General features: G+C 32.5%; 1 protein-coding gene and 1 long non-coding RNA gene across 4 annotated transcripts in view; both read left to right on the plus strand.

Moving 5' to 3' along the window:
* The window catches only part of LOC145579143 (uncharacterized), a 3,132-nt gene extending 1,024 nt beyond the window's left edge, over positions 1 to 2,108 (plus strand). The window contains exons 1-3 of one of the 2 annotated variants that reach the window (XR_014099047.1): positions 1 to 337; positions 1,548 to 1,623; positions 1,807 to 2,108. The exon at positions 1 to 337 is cut by the window's left edge and continues 1,014 nt beyond it. This is a non-coding gene — a long non-coding RNA (uncharacterized LOC145579143). Of the gene's footprint in view, positions 1,624 to 1,806 lie in introns of both variants that reach the window. The other variant, XR_014099046.1, reaches the window with a different exon arrangement.
* A 4,690-nt stretch (positions 2,109 to 6,798) lies between these two features.
* The window catches only part of LOC145580196 (obg-like ATPase 1), a 38,873-nt gene continuing 22,715 nt past the window's right edge, over positions 6,799 to 22,956 (plus strand). Inside the window, exons 1-8 of one of the 2 annotated variants that reach the window (XM_081637598.1) lie at positions 6,799 to 6,909; positions 7,541 to 7,656; positions 8,237 to 8,404; positions 12,029 to 12,152; positions 14,483 to 14,574; positions 18,773 to 18,871; positions 19,318 to 19,431; positions 20,356 to 20,420. In XM_081637598.1, the coding sequence (XP_081493724.1) occupies positions 7,570 to 7,656; positions 8,237 to 8,404; positions 12,029 to 12,152; positions 14,483 to 14,574; positions 18,773 to 18,871; positions 19,318 to 19,431; positions 20,356 to 20,420 (749 nt within the window). In that variant the 5' untranslated portion in view covers positions 6,799 to 6,909; positions 7,541 to 7,569. The remainder of the gene's footprint in view (positions 6,910 to 7,540; positions 7,657 to 8,236; positions 8,405 to 12,028; positions 12,153 to 14,482; positions 14,575 to 18,772; positions 18,872 to 19,317; positions 19,432 to 20,355; positions 20,421 to 22,956) is intronic. The other variant, XM_081637599.1, reaches the window with a different exon arrangement.

Raw genomic sequence — 22,956 nt, forward strand, 5'->3', positions numbered from 1 at the left:
AATTTGTTTACGATTCGAACCAAGCTGCATACAGCCCGAGTCGGTCTCGGCCCAGCAAATAGCTGGGGTAAAATTTCCCAGCACAGGGGAAGTGTTGTTATTTCAGCGGGTTAAGTTGGTTTTATTTTGGTATTGAAATACATGGTACGCATTATTATACAACTATATATAAGTCCTCTACCCGTTTGGCTTTGTGTTTCCCGTTCCTCATCTTCCCCAATTTTATTTGTTTTCTAGCTCTGTTCTCTCTCCTCTATACTCTTTCCTCACTGCTCATTGGTTACTAATTCTCCTAAGCCCATCGGCGTCTGCGACTTCAAACTTACAATGGCGAAAGGCGAGTTTATGATTCTGAGTTTCAATTTTTGGATTAATAATAAAGTTAAGTTAAATTAATTCTTGAATTGTAAAAATTAGGATTTTATATCGCAAGCACTTAGGGTTTTATAAAATCAACGCCAATCCTTTGAGTGTTTGATTTATAATTTGTAGTGTTAAATTTGTTTTTTTTTTTCAATTTGTCATTCATCTTTCGATTTGTTGTTGAACTTGAAAAAAATAGTTGTAGTTTATGAAATTTAACAAGCTTATTGGATGCATAGTCGAAAATTTATTGTTGATTAATTCAAATTCATGTCTCTGCTTGTATATGTATAAGGTAAAGTAATATGTCTTTTTATTTGTGAGATTTTTTATTGAAGTTTTTATTTTTTGATTTGATAAGATAATTGGTAATTAGTGGTAATTAGGTGAAGTTTTTACTGATTGCTTAGAACTAGTTAGGAGTTGGGGTTGTTAGAATTTGATTGAAGGTTTGCCAATAGATTGGTCTAATTGTATTTGCTAATACCCATGTTAATGTGTAGCTTTAATTACTGCTAATGTATGTGAGGCAATCTATTGTATCTGTAACTAAAGATCTAGTGGATTAAAGTACAATAGCACAAGTTGCTGATTAGAGGAGCATTTTGTGAGCTAATGGAGCTAAGCGAGTCAATAGTCATTATAGAGTAATATGATGGAGTATATTTTTAGCTTTGAATTATTGTTGCCATTAATTCAAGTGGAACAGTGACATATCCTTCTGTTTTGTCTACCTCTTATAAGCCATTGTGTAATGATAATGGATTTAGTAATATGACTATAGAAGTATTTAGACACCCTTAGGTTTGTGATTAGGAGTATATTAGAAACTTTGAAGAATTGAGAATTTGAGATAATCTTAAACTAATATGATATGGTTTTTAAAAAATTAAAAAGTATCATTATGGTATGGTCAATGGTGTTTTAGGAGCATCTTGTTTTAGGATATCTAAGCCGGAGATGTGAAATGTGAAGTAGATAAGCTGCTCTGGATTATCAATTGCATAATCTTAAAGTCTCAAGTCTCAACCCAAGTCTTTTTTCACCGCGGAATGCTTCGCTCTTGAATTTGGTTGTCAATCACAGTGTCATGCAAATAGTAGAGGTTTGGCTTGCGGTTTTGTTAAATAAAAATAATGTAGGTTTTGTTGTAATTCAACTCTTAATTTTGCTCTCTTTTATAGGCCCTGGAAGAGAATACACGGGAGAGACGCCTTGTGTCTCTACTCGACAAATACCATGAGTCCTAATCTCCCAGAGGTATTTTCCTCATATTAAGAAATTAAGACTGCCTCACAGTTCACTGTCATTTTGATTAGCTTTAAAATAGCTAATCAAAGTTGAAACTAAATAAAACAAATAATTGATGGAAGAAGACACTAACTTTCTTGTTGATGACGTCCAATCTTGTCCTTAGCTGTCAAATCTTTTTTATTTGCGTAGTGATTCAACAATGTACTGAACATCCTTGTTGATCTGCTGGTTGATCCTTGATGCTGTTGCTCGGAGGCGATGCAGCTATTACTCGCGTTGATGATACTGCTGCTGCTCGATGATAATGTTGCTTGATGGCGATGCTACTACATAATCCATTAATGATACTGCTGCTGCTCGAGCGATGCTGCTACTACTCGGGTCGATACTGCTATTTTGCTTCTAATGTGCTTTAAACCCAGCCTTGAAATATTGAATTTTTATTTATTTTTGGATGAAGTTGTAATAATACAAGCATTTATTAATGAAAATATCTAGGTTGTGTATATGTAGGGGTGTAAATGAACCAAGCCGATCAATAAACTACTCGTATTCGGGCTCGGTTGAATCTCGTTCATGTACGTTTATTTAATAAATGAGCCGAGTTTGAACAAATTTTGAAGCTCGTTTAGTAAATGAGCTTGAACACGAACATAGATATGCTCGTTCAGATAAGTTCATGAACAACTTGTTTAATTTATTTATGTTCATGAACTACTCGTTTATTTATGTTCATGAATTATTGATTTATTTACAATTGTTAAATTAGTTATTAAATTTATAATTAAGATTCATCAATTATTATGCTACTTCTGAAATTTTCAAATATCAAAAGTACAAAGCTCATTTATTGGAGAACCTCGATTATTATTAAGTTCGTTCGTCATGAAAGGCTTGTTAAATAAACGAGTTGTTCACGAACCGTTCGTGAACATATAGTGTACTAAATGAGCCGAGCTTGAACTGAAATTTGAGCTCCCTTGAAAGCTCGGGATCGTGCTCAAACTCGCCTAAGTTAAATGAACTTGTTCGAACAAGGTAATACTTGGCTCGGCTCGGCTCGGCTCAGCTCATTTACACCCCCTATGTATATGTTTGTTTATCAATTTAACTGAAAGAAAATTTTAAGGCATTCAAGAAGAATTGGTGCCTTAAATGTGAAAAGGCAAAAATCACTTAGGCATGCAACAAATTGGGTGCCTTTTAAGGCCTAAATAATCAGTGTTTAAGTGAAACAAATAGTTTAACAAATGTTAAATGAGACTCAAATATATTTTTTTTTAATATATTATTGTTTTATTATCATGCTTTTTATTATACTAGGTTAAGTCCCGTGCCATGCACGATCATAATTAAACTTTACAACAAAAATAATAAATAATGGTGTTAATTCAACAATATTTTAATCAAAAAAAAATATATGTAACAAAATTGTAGTGTCTAATTAAAGGTATTGATGGTCAAAGTTGTGTCTCGACAAATGTGCAAATCCAACTACTCTTATAACTTATAAGATTTATACAAAGTATGCTACCAAAGTAATTTTTTCTATTTATAATGAAAATAAATTTTAAGTTGGAGGAAAAAAAAATTGATAATATTATAATAATCTTGGATAATGATATATTTCAATACCTTAATTATAATCTATGTTAGTATATTTGTAACTAAAAGATTTCTAGTATGTAAAATATATGTTAAAATAATAATAAAAAAATAAATTGAGTATGATTGGATTATATGTGTTGTCAAAATGGAAATAAGTATTATTATAGGATATATAATGAAAGTCATTAAAATTTGGCAAAAAAAAAAAGGGCGGGAAATTTTTTAATGATATCGTGACAAGTGTCACTTTAGGTTCGCTTTTAGTATAGGTTAATTGATTGTTATAAATTGTCTTATAACTGTCAACAATCTATATATATTTTTGTCAATAAAAAAAATGATTGTCATAGGGTAATACTATTTGTTATTCATTTTTAAAACTTATAAAGTTAAATATGCATTATATGGTTCTCATAGTAAAATAAATTGTAATTATGATATTTATATTGTCATAAATAAAAATTTGATTGTCATAAGCAAAATTATCTTAATTGCTACTTATATTGTAAAAAAACCTTGTAATTATATTTGGTTTTAGTAATATCATGAAAAGTTTGTTAATTAGTACGTAATAATTATTTTTCATTATGTGACAAGATTTCTTAATAATTATATGCCAATTTATGTTAGTTAGTTATGATTATATTATCCATATATTATAATTCATTATAATATAACATAGTTTTAATCCATTTAGAAGAGCATATCTTAATTACCCTTGTAAAGACATCATCATAATTACCCTTCATATCTTCATAAGTCATTCTGATATATACAATAAGAAGTTACTTAGGGTTTGAAAGGTTTAGGGTTTAGGGTTGAAATAATATATATTTAGTGTGATTTGATAAAAGGTTTATTATAATTTAATATATAGTTCGTGTCATTTGATAAATATTTATTGTCATTTGATAAAAGTTTATTATCACTTAATATATATTTAGGGACATTTATACCTAATATTGATTAATAAAACAAAAATATTGTATAGTTAAGAAATTTTCTTATATATTCAAAATGGTTAAGAAAATAGTTATCTAACCTTGTAATTGTCTTCAAATGGAGTACAACAATCCATTTTGAATAAATAAAATGGTTAAGAAATACACAAATTTATAAATGACTATCTTATACAAGTATCAAATACACTCAATACCCTTGTAATCCATTTTGAATATTATTGTCAATAGCAACAATATGACTGTCATAGACTATTATTATCATAAACAAAAGTTTGATTGTCAATGATTTTAAATGATTGTCATTAACGAAAATTATACTGTTACTTAAATTTTGTGGTAGTCATTGTAAAACACCTTGTAATTAAATTTTGTTTTAGTGAGATCATGAAAAGTTTGTTAACTTATTATTTTCTATTATGTGGCCAAATTTCTTAGTAATTATATGCCAATTTATGTTACTTATGATCATATGCCAATTTATGTTACTTATGATTATATTAATATATTTCCCATATATATTCATTTATTTCATTATGATCCATTTTAAATGAGCACTTTACTTTCAATTAGGATTGTTAAATGCATTTGACTTTTAATTAGATTCAATTAGGATTAAACATGACACGTGTCATGATATGATTGGTTCATTTTAATAATTTATTTTAATTTATTAAAATAACATTTGTTTCTCGATTTTCGTGATGAATATTGCTCGTTTTGGGGGTCATTTTGACCCTTCATGGGTATAAATTAAGCTCAAAATTGGCAAAAGAAAAAACGTAAATGCCCTCCGCTTTGTGTTTCGAGAAATTTCTCAATTTGCATCTCATTATTTTTTAACCATGAAAATTGATCGAATAAGGTTTTAGGGGTTATATTATTTTGGCAAAAAAATTAATGTAATCGCCCCGTTTGTAGTTTTCACGGTATAAAATAACGATCTAACACGCAACACGGGACATTGACACGCAAAACGCTTAATTTGGACCCATAAAAATGGCCTAAATGACCCCAAAACCCTACTTGAACAATTTACATAGTTCAAAAAAACGACACTCAAATCGAGATTTTTCTCGACACAAAAAACAGGGCATTTACGTTTTTTTTTTCTTTCCAATTTTCGAGCTTAATTTGTGCCCATTAAGGGTCAAAAAGACCCATAAAAGTTAAAACCCTACCTCAACAATTTTGACAGTTAAAAATAGCGATATGTAAATTGAGTATTTCTCGATACGAAAGCATTTATTTTATTTTTTTGTTAAAATTACCCAAAAGAACCTTAGACGAGCAATTTTCGTTATGAAATTCAGGAAAAAGTGTTATTTTTATTAATTAAAATAAAGGAAAATTTGACAAGAATAATCCCACCTTTACGTCATTTGCCCAAAATAATTCCAACTTTTGATTATTTTTTAATATTCCGAACTTTAATATCAATTTGCTTTCAATGGTCCCAAGTGACCTTTAACATGTTGAATAAGTAATTTTTTTTACGTTTAATGCACATGTGTCGCTACATGATTGGTCAAAATAAGTTTAAATTTTATTAAGTTACTAATTAAATTTTAACTAATATTTTTAACTTTCTTAAAAGAAAAAAAACTAATATTTTTAACTACCCACTTTACAAAAAATGCTAATTAAAAAAAAATAAAAAAAAACACCAAGTGCCAGCCACCTCCCCGGCCCTCACCCACCGCCCAGCCCTCACCCCCCGCCCAGCCAAGGTAGCGCTGAGACCCACTCCCCTGCGCCGCTCCCGCTGTCACCCGTCCCCCTAAACCACCATAGACCGACCACAAAACTCCCTTCGCTTATACCGCCCATCGCCACTTTCGCTGGGGGAGGTTTTTAAGGGATTTCGGGGGAGGTCTTTCAAGGGATGTCGAGGGTTTTGGGGTTTGGGACGACGATAGGTAGTAGGGGGAAGGGCGGTGCTGTTCTGGAGCGGGGGAGGGGGCCGAAGAGTGGCTGAAGCATGGTGCCGGAGGGTGGCTGGAGCTGCCGAGGAGTGGTGGTGGGTTACTGGTTAGAGGAGAGAGAAAAACTTGGGTATAACAGAGAGTCCAAGACAAAGAACGGGAAAGGAAAAAACCAACAGGGTTAAGAAGCCCACCATTTGGTATAAATTACCACGATATACGTATATATGTATAAGCATACATTACATAACCCCGCTTTTCTATTAGTTTATTCATTTTTAATTTTTGCTGGGAAAAGTTGCATCAATAATTTGCTGGGCTAAGAGCAAGTTTAGCCCCAAGTATTAAGATTTGAATGTGACATTATTTTTTATGGTCCCATTGAAAATGATGTCATCAAATTCTTGTTAAGACTCACTAAGACTTGCACAAATTTATCACTTTAGCCCTAACACTTAAATATTTGACATATTATATGTAGAAAAGTGTAAAAAAAAAGGACAATAAAAATAAAAGTGAAGTGGGTGAAGTGGGTCCCAATCTCAACTTTTAAGTTGAGTCTTGGAATTTCAAAAATCAACTTGAGACTTGCTTGATATTTTAGAAGAAAAATAGAAAAAATCTTAAGCACGAGTCTTAAAATTCAAAGTGATCTAAACTTTACCCTATACAACCCTAGTTTTAGGGGTTTAAAGTATCATAAAACATTCACATTATGCAAGTTTGAGGTTTTTCACTCTCTACCCTCCATTATACTCTTAGCGCCTCCGACGAACCAATCTACATTCTGCATCTTCGAGGTTTTTCACTCCCTCCCGTCTTCTTCTTCTCTCTCGCTCTATTCAATTTCATACTTGTATTCATCATGTTTTTGTAATTTACTTATACTTGTTTGTTTTGTTTTGACTTATGTCATTTTTATACATTTGTCAAATTTGTTTATCTACAATATTATTACTGTAATTATACCTGTATTGAAGTCGATAGTTTGAGATATACGTTTTAGGGGTTTTGCCAAAATTGTACGGAGTAATTGATATTATCAGTCGTTCAATACTCGATGTGCTGTATGCTTATGTTGAATGTGTGCGTTAAACTGTCTGTTTTGTTTGTTTTTCTTTTTTCCTTGAAAAGTAGAATAAATTAACTGTATGCTTGCTATGATTAATTTCACAGATGGATCAATAATATGTATGTTTCACCTATATTATCAATATGATTTCAGCATGCTTATGTTGTACCCTTGAATTAGCAAAGTGTCCATGTGAATTAAAATCACTTTTGGTGTGTCGATTAGTCAAAGCGATAACATATGAAGTTTACTGTGCTCATAAATTCGATACTGCTTTAACTTGACAAAATTATACGCACAAAATCATATTTGACAAAATAAGTTATACTATCGTTATATATTGAATAGTTTGCTCTTAGTTTTCAGTTGCTATCCCATCGGAAGGAAGATGCCTCCAAAGTCCGCCAAATCGAAAGATGCCCCAGCCGAGCGACCCATTCTTGGCCGATTTTCTTCTCACCTTAAGATGGGAATTGTGAGACTTTTTTTTTCGTGTTCTTTAACGCCATTTTTTAACTTGCTTATTAATTATCTTCAATTGCATCTCTTCTTGCTGTATTCGATTCATTCCTGATGCTTCTTATTATTCTTTTTATTTTCAATAAAGTTTTTTTTTCCTGTTATTTATTCTTTTATATGTTCTCGCTGTTGTTAATCTTTTCCACTGTAATTATGCTGTTTTTATTTTAAGGATTTTGATGCCCTTTTCAGATTTTAGTAGCTGATTTTTAGTATTAATGTGACTTTGTATATACAAACTGATTTCTTAAATTCTGAACTAAGGGATTTTCTGGATGGTTTCAAAATACTTAATGTAATTGATGGTCTTTGTTTGGTGATTTAGTCGGCTGATGCAATGGTTTATATAAGTTCATGCGAAAACATAAGATATTTATCACCAATTCCCCTGCTGAGTTAGAACTGCTGATAGATTTCGCTTTAATCTGATTTCGTAACATTGTATACTTTATAGATCATTATGTCATTGTATGCTGGTGAGTTATTATCTTTTCATGGTTGTATTGCTGATGATATTGTTGATTTATTGTTTTTAGGTTGGGCTGCCAAATGTTGGCAAGTCGACTCTTTTCAATACGCTTACAAAACTGGCAATTCCAGCCGAAAATTTTCCATTTTGTACCATTGAACCTAATGAAGCCCGTGTTAATATTCCCGATGAACGATTTGATTGGCTTGTGCAATTGTTCAAGCCTAAGAGTGAGGTTTGTGAATAAAATGCTGTTCCCTGTAGCTTTTATTATATGTTATGACCTTATTTATTGCTCTTTTTTATTCTTTTGACGTTTTCTATGATAATTTGCAATAATGGCCTATATGGTAAGAACCAACATCAGGGTTGGATGTGTGAAGTTTCTCCTTGTGCTATTATGGGCAAGTTTACAAACATTATACCATACTGAGTTACTTGTTAGGGCATTTTTTGATCAAGGGTAATACATTAAGGGAGTTTAAAAAGTCAAATTAAAAAAATGTAGGTGTGTTGAGGTGGTGATTAAGGGGATGAGGTTGTGGCCTAGGGAATAAGGTAGTGTCAGTATGCAGGAGAGGGAAGGAAGTTAGTAATTATTAGGGTAATAGTTTCCCATTCTCTTCTTTCTCATTACACTTTCATCACTCGATCCTCCTTACAATCAGATCTTATGAACTTCATTTTATTTTGTTTGAAAATTTTCAACTTATAATACAATATCTTTAATCCCAGCAAACCTTTATATTTAGTTCATTGATCCATATACCCATGGTCAATTGTTAAGGCTTTTTAATTTTTAATTTTTGTTCCTCTCATTTTAAGAATTACCAAGTTCCATCATCAATGTAAAGTTAACTATTTTAACATCTCTAGGATGTATCTTAGCAAATCTTTTATGTGGGCATTTTTGTTTATTCTTTTTTAAAATCATGACTATTTGACTTTTACCTCCTTTAAAGCACAATTTTGATTCAACTACTTTAAATAATTTTTTATTTTATTTACCACCTTTAAAAATGAAAACTTTTGATTTTGCCACCATTTAACATCTTCATGGACGGAAGTTGTTAATTGGTGGTAAAAACAAATGGTTTAAGGTAGTAATAACATTTAAAACATGTCAAGAGAGGGAGAAAGAGTATGACAAGGAGTAATTATTGTGGAGCTGGAGGGGAAAGATTGTATAAGAGATGTCATAAATAAAATAAAACAAAGTGTGTAGAACATGAAAGAATGGCCTAAAACAAAAAGAATGTAGGGAGCACTACCTTAACTTTTTTTCTTTGAATTTGCCACCACTTAATAGTTTATTAGACAAATTGTAAGTAGTGACAATATCTTAACTTTACTCTCTCTGTCCCATAATATAATACTTGACACATTTTCCATTTTTGCTCGTCCTACAATACTTGACACATTACTAAAAATGGAATAGGACCACTAATAAAAAATATTTTCCCACATTTTCTTTCTCCTCACCTACCCCACTCCCACCCACTTTGTTGTTTTCTTACAATATAAAAATACAAAAGAGAATCTTTTATACAATAAACAAATATATTAAATGGATTCACTTGTAGTTTTGTTAAACTAAGTGTCCACCCCAATGTCCTTATTATTATGAGACGGACGTAGTATCATTTTTAAGGTGGTAAAATAAAAAATAATTATGGCAGTTAAAATAATAACCGTGCCTTTTAAAGGTGGTAAAAGTAAAAAAAATCATTACAATTATATGATAATTTTCCTACTCGACTCCAATAAGAATAATGAGTAGTGTATTAAATATATAGGGAAGAATGAAAAATTAGAAGATTTAAATCAAAACATCCCATAATGAAATGGACAACCACTTTATTGAGTTGATAAGAGCTTCAATTTTTTATGACATTTCAAACATTATAATTTATATGTTTGTTAGGAAGCTACCATAAAATATTTTGTAGGTTTGATTTTTATGGAATATTTTTTTTTTTTTTTTATATTATTTTGACTATTCTTATGAGGGCAAAGATACATTAAAGTGAAGCTAGAATGAATATGATTAAAGAAATTAATCACTAGCATTAGTAAAAGGAAAATGATGTGATTTAACGGCAAAAAAATAGTAATGCTAAGATACATTTTAGTTTATATGTGATAAAAGCTTCTCAAATCTAGTGTGATAACATTACTATTTTTCCAAGGATGCATCAATGATATCATGTATGTGAGAATTAATGGGGTAGACTTTATGACAACTAAAAGTTACTCCCTTAATTTTTCAAGTGACCTACTTTTCAAAAGCGACCGTTTTTTTAAGTGTCCCATTTCCAAATTTAGAAACCTCACTCACATTGTTTGTTATTTCTCTCTCTTCATTTTGATTCACTACCATCTTATAATATTTCTCCCTTACATATTACCTAGTGGTCCCTCATTCATATTTCTCTCTGTTACTTTTCCAAATTTTTTATGTACCACTTTTAATTTTCCCTTTGAAAATTTGACCTCACTAGTTGACCCCACCACCTTTTCTATCCCCATCCCTTATTTCCACCTTTTCAATTACTTTTGTTTTTTAAGCCTCCCTTTTCAATTACTACCACACAATAGGGGCTTTAATTTATACTTTTTGTCATGTTTATACAAACTACCAAGTGCTTGATTTCATCTACACAATATATTTTATGAAGTAGAATCCGGAGATTTGGAGTGATACAAATTTTTTCTCAAAAGTTGCCAGCTTTTGTTTCCTTGTACACTGTGAAGGAGTTAAAGTAACTAACTTTAACATTTTTACAAACTACCTTTCCTTTCAAGCTACTAAAACAACTTTCATTTTACTCTGTTTGATCAAACTATTCTTAGTGCTGATTGCCACAATAGAAAGTGCTATCCTTCTTATAACTTGTTGATACTTAATGCTAAATGTTTTGGCAATGCTAAAATACTTATGTTGTAATATTTTCCTTTTTCTAATAGTTGCTGGGCAAAGAAACATGCTGTAGGCAACCTTAGGTAAAAGATGTAGATAGGCAAGGCTAAAATACTTCTGTTGTAATCTTCTCATGGACAATCACCTTCTCTACCAAATAGCCAAACCATATAATCTTTTCCATTTGTTTATAGGCAACCGTAGGTAACAGATGTAGCTGATACAAATGCTTCGTCAATGCTCTTGAGAGGTCTAGGGACTAGGGACTAGGGATGAATAATTATAGTTCTGAAAAGGCATTTTAGAACCGACTATATGATGTGAGCAAGCATTGTCAACTCAAAAACAATCTACTGTTCCACCATAGTTGCATCAAATTGATGAAAAACCCATAACAAAAATAAAAGTATAGGAGGAGGAGGATCTTGTTGGTGTTAAATCCTTATAACTAGGTATAACCTCATTATTCACATATTCTACTTTTACTAGGTTTTGTGATTTATATGTATGTTAAAATATAGTCATTTGAAAACTTGTTGGAATTGTCTCAATGTATATTTTTATAGCATCAAATTTTTATTTTTTTACTTATTAAATGAAATATTAATTGTTGAACTCGTTTGTTGGTAAATGTGAATTAAGAAATGAGGAAGTATATACTCCAGGAGTTTGTGCTTTTTGAACTAGATTTTAATCAATCATTGAGGAATTATATTATCTCTTTTGATTTAGGAGCTATAATACTCGATTATTTCTTTAGGAATTTGGCATTTAGCTATATTCATTGTTTGTTATCTCTCTTTTCTCTTGCTCTCTATCTCACACACACGCAATTTCACTTCGTAATGATTAGCTTAAAATTTTATACATTTGTTTCTTTTTCTTTTTCATTTTTCCCTTTTATTGTGTTTCAATGTTCCCTATTTTGGTGTTGTTTAGGTATCAGCTTTTTTGGAAATTCATGACATAGCCGGACTTGTTCGAGGTGCCCATCAAGGAGAAGGGTTGGGAAACAATTTCTTATCCCATATTCGTGCGGTGGATGGAATTTTTCATGTTCTACGTAAGATGTTAAGATTTTACACCTATATATGGAACAAGCATTGTGATGCTAGTATGAAGTCAAAGAGTAATGTATGAAAACGTGATTTTGGTTTTGACTTTTGAGAACTAGTATGGAACAAGCATTGTGATGCTAGTATGAAGTCTAAGAGTATATATATATATATATATATATATATATATATATATATATATATACTTCCAACGATGTTAGGTTATGCGTTATCCCTATATTGAACTAGTGCTCTAGAACTTACTATATATCATCATGATTTAGGGAATTCTATCCTTTTGCTTCTGTTTTAGGTATTTGTCAGTCAAAATACTCTAAAGGGTGATTTGTTGCTTTATAAGATGCATCTGTAACCGTGATCCCTGTAATAAAATATGGCTCCCATATTTTTTCCACACTTTCCAGTACATGTTGCTGACTGTTCCTTCCCATGATATATGATGTCCTGTGAACACCCTAAGAACCATGAGTTGTTAAAAATAAGTTATCATAGATTAAAACTGTAACGATGAACCAAAAAAAAAAAAAAAAGAAGTCGTCAATAAAGTGCAAAAAACACTTGAAACTCTTTCTGAGACAGCCTTTGGATGCTTTGGAGGTGATTTCCAGTTTTCCATTGCCCTCCTTGTTTCTTAAGTAAGGCCTTTTATGGACGTGATTTATTCGACTATAATGGGGTTCCTAGTTTTAGGGGTTGTAATCCTCGTCTTGGAGAATTGGCTTTGGCTGTTTTATTGTGAAGTTTGGTCTGAGCTATATGATCTTCATAGGAATCATCAGTGTGTGTTGGCAGAACCTGTTGCTTCCTACAGGATTCCAATGTTGTATCTAGTTATTGCTCTAAGTGGGTATCTAAGAGAAAAATGCCTTTTTAACTACTTTTTAAAAGAACAGATCGATCGTTATTTTGATTTCTACCCCTAAAGGCCCTAACTAATGTAACCATCTACCCTTAATAATGCGACTGTTTGGTAGTTTTTCTTTTTTCTTTTGTCTTGGAATATTTGTTTTAGGGAAAATATCCTTGACTTCCTTGGGAATTTGGTTTTTATGGATTATTGACCTTCTCATTCCGTAACTTCTCTGACGTGAGAGTATGAGTGGAAGTTAATACCTCCAGTGTTTTTTCTTGTAGATCCTTCCTATAAACCTGTAAAGCTTCATGTCTTCCTCGCTTTCTTTATCTCTTATTTGATTAGAAGGCTTAAACTATAATGAACATTTAGGTTTTTGTTTGGATTGCCGCATTGGATAAGCTGAAACCATTTGACTGATTCATCTGACATATTCTCTTGTATCTCCTCCGTTAGATCCTTATTAATGTTGCATATTGTATTCTTATTAGCAGCTGGGTTGTGAAGAAGGCTAGAACCTTAAAGTAGGCCAAGGGTTCTGTTTTTAACATTATGATTTTTGCACTTGATTAGCTAAAAATAGTAATCTTGCAAAACTACAATCCTTCTAAGGCAATATGATTTATATAGAATTTTTGCATTGTTTAAGGTATTATTTTACGTTAGAGGTGAATTTCTTTTTAATCCATCAAACATGCTTTTCTGCCTCCAGATTCTCTGTCCAGTTTGGTGGTAGTAAGGATCAGAAGTTTGGTGGTAGTAAGGATCAGAAGACTGTATAAGACTATAATTATGTTTGATGGGGATATCACAAATTAACAAGGCATGCCCACATAGTTAACTATAGAGCCATCGGGTAGGTTCTCACTTCTCCTGTGGGATTGCATGTTCATCCTATGATCACATCCTTCACATGTTAAATGTTATCTTGTATTTTTTTGTTCGGATTAGCAGCAGGATTAGGATGGTGTTGTTATCCTCTTTTTGCTACGCTTATACTTTCTCCATTTGTTTTTAGTTGATATATTTCCTTAGTCACGTTTACCAATCCATAAATTCAATCATTACTATCTATAATAACAAAAATTGAAAAAGTTGATATTTTGAAATTATTTATCAAGGTGAATCTAACAAGACCTCGTGTGACTATGCTTTTCATTATATATAAGCCACAATATATGGTCAAAGGGATTGTGTGAAGAAGTCACAACCGTCTCAACTAAAGCAACAAATAAAGTATATAATTACCAAGTGTCTTCACTGCCCTACTTACAAAATTATTTTTAGTTTAGTTCAAAATAATGAAGCTTTGTAGTGACCAATTATACCTACTTATAAATGCAAGTTTATGATATATGAATACTAATCAATCTTCAGTATGTGGAGAGAGATTATAGAGGCATCAAACCTATAGTAGGGTGCCAAACTCAATTTTTAAACTTGTTGGTTTTATTTTGTTGTTAGGTGCATTCGATGATCCTGATATAATTCATGTTGATGATATTGTGGATCCTGTGAGAGACTTGGAGACCATAAGCGAAGAACTAAGGCTGAAGGTATATTTTCTCAATCTTATCCGTCTTTTGTTGGTATTTTTGTTTGCTTTTGATTAAATTGGTTTTTGAGCTTCAAAGCTTCAATTCAATGCTTTTTAGGCATTTGGAAGCACTTTGCTTTTTAGTACTGCATCCTATGTGAATTTTTTTATGCATGCACTTTCTTCTTGTTGTTGTTGTTGCCTTTTAAAGAATGATGTCAAATCTAATTGTTGTGTACTATAGAAATATGAGCTATACTTTTTAACTCAAGAAGGGGAAGGATGTTATTCTCTAATAATACCTGATGTTAGGTTGTTATGGATTTGTTTGAGCTATTGAACATGTATGCATTGGTAAACATATGGTTATGCCTAAACAACTATGCGTATGGTGGATGAAAATGAGTTAATGGAATATTGGTCGATGGAATGTAAAGTTAATCATAAATAGTTAACACAATATTTAATACTCTAAATATATGGGATCTCTTTAACTCAACTTGGGGAATCTCTTTTGCAATATGGGACGGAGGGAGTATAATTAAAGATCTCAATGGTATAAAATGTACATTGGCTAGCGTGAAAACTCCAATGTCGCAATAAAAAAAAAGGGATTAGACTAGTAGACCATATAATATTAGTTTAGCTAAGATCAATATATATTATAGATATAATATTCTAATTATTTGGCAAATCTGAGCATTTATATTTTTTATTTTTTTATTTGCTTTAGTTTATTTGTTTTTATTTGTAACATGACTTGCCTATTTGTGTGGAAGATTTTGGGCTACGATTGTAGTTTTTTGTGGACAATTTAGGAATTTTAGATGGACATTACTCCCTTCCCCCCTTCATTTATACTTCTTTTATTGATATTAGTTGTAATAATTCTCATTTCTCTAATCTTTAATTTTAATCACGTAATTCTTATTAATAATATGTATGAATTTTATTGATTTGATATTCTAAAGAGTATACACATAGAAGAATTAACTATGCTTTTCTTTAATCAATCAATTAAAGCAAGCCAGGCTATATGAACCAAAAGTGATTATTCTGTAGTCATCCACAAAATTCTTCCTCTTCTATCCCTTACAATCAAATATCTCATTCTCATGCAAATTCATATGCTTCATATCCTTTCCTAACTTCCTAACCTCTCCGTGATCCCACTTTTCCACTCTTTGTACCGGTACACCCAACGCAAGCAATTTTCCCTTAGTTTGTCTGCAATGTCTGCAACACTACTTTCTTGCGAATAACTTCGTTTCTAATTCTATTTCTTAGAGTATTCCACACATCCACCTTAACATGCGCATTTCCTTGATTAACATCTTTTAAATGTGCTTCTTAGAAGCTCACATTTTGAACCATAAAGCAACATCGGTTTTATGGTATTATAGAATTTTCCCTTCAATTGTAAAGGAATGCTTTGGTCACATAACACACCTTAATCCCGTGGGCCACGTCTTGATCAATGTCACCATTCTTCTGGATGATCGACCCAAGTTATTTAAAAGTCACTCATGGTCAAATCCTTTTGGTCCAACTTCACTACCTCATCGCTTGTCCCCCTCTTAAAGTATGAATCATTATTTTATTTTTGTCTAAATAGTGTAAGAGTTAAATTGTTACAACTATTATAAACTTAGAATTTATTATAGAGATTATTGTAATTGCAATTGTAATTGATGTTACATTTTTGTGTCTATTTATTACTCATTTTGTTTGTGGATACTTGCAATAGTTGCCTCTTTTGTCCATTTCTAAATACTTACAAAACTACCTTTTTTGCATGTACAACTATTGTTTTTATTGTTTCTCTCACTAACCTCACATGCATTACTTTTTTATATCCACTTCCCCAAAAACAATTAAAAATGCCCCCATTAACCTTGCATGCACAATTCATTATTCATATTCATAATATACCTACGATTCTTCTTGACATTGTGTGTACACTCAAGTGATGGCAAGTATTCAAGAATGGGGAGTGTATGATGTAATGTATAGGACTATCAATTGGGGACATTTTATTATAATTGTTTGGACACATTTATGTTGTGTTACCCGACACACTCCTCCACTAAGAGTATCGCGTGTCGACTTGACATGACGCTCGACACGCTTGGTGAGGCGTCGACTCGCGTACCGTAGAAGTGTCTTGGAGTGTCAGGATCCTTAGCAGATGGGTATGAAAATCGATTGAGGTAAAAGTTCAATGTTGAAGATGAACTTAAAAGTTTAACGGAATACTTTATTTATTTATTTTATTTTTATAAATGGGGTACTGTAGTTTGGTGTGGTGTGTGACAACTGGACTTCACTTTTATTTGAAGTCAATCTAACCCCACCAGCTACTCAACACCTTTTCCCTTCTTTATTTATTAATTTTTTTTTGTTTCACGTGACACCACACCTTTTTTTTTCTTCCCCTTTTTCAATTACTAGCACAGAGAATCAGAGGAAGGTTAATATCAAAAAATTGGATAGTTTAACTTTTTTTTTTTTTTTTTTCTTTCATGCCTTTTTTTTTTATAATATTAGAATAATTTTTCAAAAATTTTCCGACACTTTATATACAAGCCGTGTCTAAAAAATTAGTCAAGACGCTTGTTTTTGACCGTATCCCCGTGACTGCTATTTTTGGATTCATAAGTTCTTAGTGTTCCTTAATTTTAACAACCTTTTTTTTCTTTTTTTTTTGTTGTGGTTTTTGTTAGAGCATTTAAAGCCCATTAATGTTTGATTGTTTTTTTCCTTAAGAAACATACACGTTGATGTGGATTTAAATCCCTTAACCCAATAAAGAATCTAAAATCACACACGTAACACAAACCTTCCGAATTCCCTTAGAAAATCGAACAAGTTCAGACCAACGAATCGGATGACTTGTAATCCGACCACTCTTGGAACGAATTCAAGACTATTCAAATTACTTTGACTACTCCTAGAACCAAGTATTTTGATGAACAAATATTTGACTACTCCTAGAACCAAGTATTTTGATGAACAAATCTTAGATTACTTCTAGAACTAAGAATTGCACGTTCGAATTATCAAAACAATTCCTTGAATTGAAAACTAGCAAAGAAAAGTTTAAACAAAGTTAAACAAATTGTATTGAATTTAATCTGATTTTCTATCTACCTAAAAGCCACGAAATTCCCCTTATTTATAGGCAGTAGAGGCACTATTTCTACTTCTACAAGGATTAGGACAAACCCCTAACCTTGTTCCCAAGTATCCTAACTAGAATAGAATTACTTCTTCTAAGTAGAATAGGAAAGCATTCCTAGTAACCTTAGGAAGTTTATAGCAACTAAATAACAGAATTAAAGCTAATTCTAAGTGCTTAAACCAAGAAAAACCCTTTCAAGTGAAAGGTAAAAGCTTGCAAGCAAAACTTTAGAAAAACTAAGTATTAAAAAACATTCATTTCATGTCGCTGCCGTTCCACCACCACACGCGCCGCCCCAAGTCTCATCCGCTGGCCCACGGTGTAGCTGGGTTCAAGGTGGTTTCGGAAAGGTGGCGCGTGTGCCCCATCTCGGCGCGTGGCATTCGTTATTCTCGCCGGAATCGAATTGCTGCACACCTTCTTCCTTGGTGATCAAGCTTTCTTCTTTCTCTATTGATCTAGTGGACCCTTCCTTGTTTATTTCTTTGTTTGGCAGCTTATAATGAAGCTATTTGGACTTTCTAAAAGTCTCTTAGATCCTTCAAAAGAATTAGCCCCTTGATTCACATCACACGTCCATATCCTTATCTGGAGGCATCATTAAGTAGTTTAGCAACCTTGTTATATCACATACTACTTTGTAAATTGGGTGAATATAGATGGGTTTGCATGAAGCTCCTCAAATAAGAGTAGAACGTCGTTATAAGCTGTAACAGTTCTCTTTTATTTGGCTTGGCCCATACTGTACAGACAAAGGGGAGATTACTCTGGTAATTTAAACCAATCTGTCTCCTTCCAGCCTTGGAATTATTAATGCAAATGCTTACCCCTTGCCGTCTTTGTTAGGCTCTACTGGTTACAAAATTTGGGCATTGTTCTCTGTCATCACTTTTTACACTGCTTAGTGTTGGATAATCGGGCAAGAGTTTCAAAGGAGGCATATTTTAGCATGTATAACTGCTGAAAAATTTATTATTCAAATCCAACAAGATGAATTCTATTTTTGTTACTGACATCATATGCTATCTTATGACAGGATATTGAATTCGTGGAAAGAAAGATTGAGGATCTTGAGAAAAGCATGAGGAGGAGCACTGACAAGCAGATAAAATTGGAGCATGAAATCTGTATGAAGGTGTCAGTCTTTCCTTACTTTAGTTATACTGTTTCTTAGTGTTATTAGTCAGTATGTTGCATTGTGCTAAATTGACTTTGTTTCTTATGAGTTATATCCTTGTAAGAATATGTTTGTTTAGAGAAATATATGGTTAGCAGACTCACCACAATTTAATTAGAGACGAAGGATGTGGATTCTTCCTAACTGAAATAATTGCCTGTGTAGTGTTTGCAATATTTTTTATATGCTTTTTGAACCTATCTTCTTCATGTCACTCTTTCCCTTCTCTGGAAGGAAGATTGTGAAACAGTTTTGTCAAATCTTTGCTCTTAAATATTATGTTTCTGTACTGTCAAGTGCATTCTCTGTTGCCATCTCATATGCTACCTAGCTCTACTGAAGCACATTTCTGTGTATGTATGGGAACGTATGAGAATATATTCATTGTGCAATTGGTTTTACAGATTAAAGCATGGCTTCTTGAAGGGAAAGATATTCGTTTAGGGGACTGGAAAATTGCTGATGTTGAGGTCCTGAATACTTTTCAGTTGCTTACTGCAAAGCCTGTTGTTTATTTGGTAAGTAATTTTTTTTTGCCATAGAATGTAAGATCTAAATAGCTGTACTATTGGCTTAAAAAAAAAAAAAATTCTGAACTGAGCTGGCTACACTTCTGCGTTCACTTGTCGAGAAAGTAGCAAAAAAAAAAAAAAAAAAAATTGCTCTCAGTCATTTATAATTCCTTGTTGATTCTTTTTCTCCACCCATAGAGTAAAATTTGGAATTTGGACTTTAAAACAGGTGATAATATACCTATGTGGGGTCACCGTAGTTGGTAAAGTGCTCATCTTTCACAAATCTTATGAGTTTCACATCCGGTTGGATAGGTTTAAAAATATATGATCATATGAAAATGAATAGATCCATTATATATGGATGCAAAAGGCCAAGTGCATTGCACTACTTTCTTTTAATGATAAATTGCACTAGGTGTCTTGTGCATTGAACTATTTCTAGAAATGAGTTGAATTATGAGATTGTTAGGGGAGCTGATATTAAGGGTCACCAGAATGTGCCCATTGTTGAGAATATCATGTTTAAGTCTTGTCATTTGTTTTTTGATTGCTATCACGTGGATCATCATTGGGAGCAAGCTTAGCAATTTTGATAATCTATAAACTAGGTTATTAATTTTGGAAGAAGGCATGGATGGATAGTGGTTCATGTGAAGCGAAATGGACGCTACATTATATCTGCGAATAGAATAGAAGAATGATGTTTTTTATATACATTTGAGTAGTGGTTTTTGTAAGGTTAACAAACATAGTCTTTGTCATTCCGTGAAAATAAGCTATCCCAATTCCTATTTCTGTTCAGCAATTTATGAAGCTTTGGTTTTAACAATTCTTTCTTACTCTCAAAAGCTTAATTTTTTAACTCTAGATGTTTTTTTTTTTTTTTTTTTTTTTTTTTCCCCTGGTGCTGACTATAATCATGGCCAGGTTAATATGACCGAGAAAGATTACCAAAGAAAAAAGAACAAGTTTCTCCCAAAAATTCATGCCTGGTATGTAGCATTATTTTGTTTTTGTGTTGTGCATCTTGCTTATTTTTGGCTATCTGTATTGGTAACATTGCTGTTACGCGTAGCAAACTATGTATGTAATACAGACATATAGTTTTTCTGTAGTCACCTTAGTCTATATTACTGACGGCGACAAACTAAACATAATCTAAATTCCCAAATTTCATGGATGCGTTAATGATTAATATACTTGTAAATTCTTGGTTGTAATGTGTATCTATAACTTATTCTATTCTAGATTCACTCAATTTATAATAAATAAATTGAGGAGGCTGAAGATACATCAATCTTATTGAAGGATGAAGTATAGAACTTTTAAACGTGCAGGGCATTATAGATCGATCACTGGCGAGTAAATAACTTATTCGTTTTTAACATCTATAGATGCATGTCATAGGGATTAGCTCCTAACATTTCATACACCTTATTGTGAACTGTCTTTCACATTCCATTATTTTGTGTCTTCTAGTTTTCTCTTTTTCTCCTGATTTTTTGAAAGTCTATTCCAGATTGTTAAATGTAATGTGTATCAAGAATTCATGGAAACTTCCATCCATTTGGTTACGGATCTTTTCCTATGATTTTAGAAATAAATGGTTGAAAACTTGGTTAGGAGATAGGGTTTGACTCGGGTTTGGATCCGAGGGCCACGCAAAGAAAATTCTAAATCAAGGACACTAGGGAAATTTTATTTTAAAAACAATTTACAATAGTTTGGTTATGGAATGATTTTGATTTTATTTAGTTCTTCCATTCTCAATTAATTGCAACAATCAAGATTTTACACTTTTGCTAGGAACTGACATAGCTTACTGTACTAACAATGGCAGCAAATTAAGAAGAAAATGATGATTATATTGCTACGATGAGAATTACAGTAAATCGAATGATAATTCCACTTTCGAGAGGTGGATTATCTCCTAAGTATGAGCTTTCGAGGCTCACTCTCTCTCAGTAACAAACCACTCAATATTCAACATGTCCTCTTTCCTCCTAATGAGACCTATTTATAGAAAATCCCTCCTAACAATCCTCTAGCTTATTCCCCAAGTAACTACTAATAGACTATGACTAACATGCCCTCCCCTAAATATTGATTCCTTACATTACATTCACGCACTATCATGTGTCAATCTAATGTGACTTATAGTCAAGTCAAGTGAGGTTATGCTAGATTCGTCTTGATGTATACTTTCATATTATCAACATTTTATAATTTTTACATGTAGATTATTGAAATCTTGAAGGTTAAATTTTTGTGTCAAGAACTCAAGATGCATTAAACTCCAATAGTTATAACTCTACTCTTGGTCATTCTCTCTCCTTTTATATATTTGCTTTTTCATGTTTTGTTTTGGGTTATACTTTTACAAATAATATCTTCTAGTGTTTGTTTTTATTATAATTCTTTGTAGTATTGTCACCAATTTACCTCAAGTGTTTTATAAGTCTTGTATAATTTTTGGATTGAGTTTGAATTGTAGTTTATTTTGACATAAAATCACTTTTATAAGTCATGAGAATTGTTTGACTTAATGTTTGATGTAAAATCTCCTTTTATGATAGATGGAATGTCAAAAGTTTAGTAAGTAAAGAACTAAAGATTATGAATCATGGCAACTGCCTATAGCAGGGGCGTAATTTCACAAGTAATGGGTATATTCATCTTATCTATGGTTCGGGGGTTTTCTATGTTGAAAGATATGATGTTGACATACTGGTGTGTTGTGAGAGACTCTACCCTCACTTACACTAAGAACAGAAATAAGCATCGAAAACGAAAACAGAGCAAATAAGGCGGCTAGTAATGGTGTTTAATTCATGAAAGGAAAAGATAAAAGGTAGCTTAAGCCTACCAATCTCCAAGATAGTATCTTTAGGATACAAAGCTCAATTTAAATCAGTCTAATCTCATACCCTCTTTCTTGCCCTAACCTCTTAATTTATACACAAGGATTACAAAGTAGTACTAGCTGTCCTTAATTTCTTGTCTTCATTCTCTACAAATGCATTGCCTTGGTTCCACTACCAAAATTGCTATTGCCCTCTGCTTCCTCTAATTGTTCTTGTCTTCTTGCGCCACCTCCTCATTTGTTGCTGTTGTAATTGGTTGGACAATCTTACCCCTCCTTCGGTACTGCTTGATGATAGGTGGCTTAGCAAGCCCAACTGCTCGGTCCATTACATCACTCTCCTGTCCTCAAGGTGAAAAGTCGGAAACCTCTGATCGATGGCAGTCTCATCTTCCCAGGTTGCTTCAAGGTGTGGCAACCCCTTCCACTTAATGAGAACCTCGAGGCCATGCTTGCCTTACCTGACTCCCAAGAGCTCCTAGCTCCGGAGTGAGTTGCTCACAGTCAAAGTCGGATTGACCGGTTGTCCTCCTATGGCCTTCATGAGTTGTGAGATGTGAAACACAGGGTGTATCTTTCATGTGGCAGGGAGTTCAAGTTTAAAAGCAACCTTGCCAATTCTCTGTATCACTCTGAATAGAACCATAGAACCTTGCTGCCAACTT

The sequence above is a fragment of the Chenopodium album genome, chromosome 14, assembly GCF_948465745.1.
Source record: "Chenopodium album chromosome 14, dcCheAlbu1.1, whole genome shotgun sequence".
In the NCBI taxonomy this organism is placed as follows: domain Eukaryota; kingdom Viridiplantae; phylum Streptophyta; class Magnoliopsida; order Caryophyllales; family Amaranthaceae; genus Chenopodium; species Chenopodium album.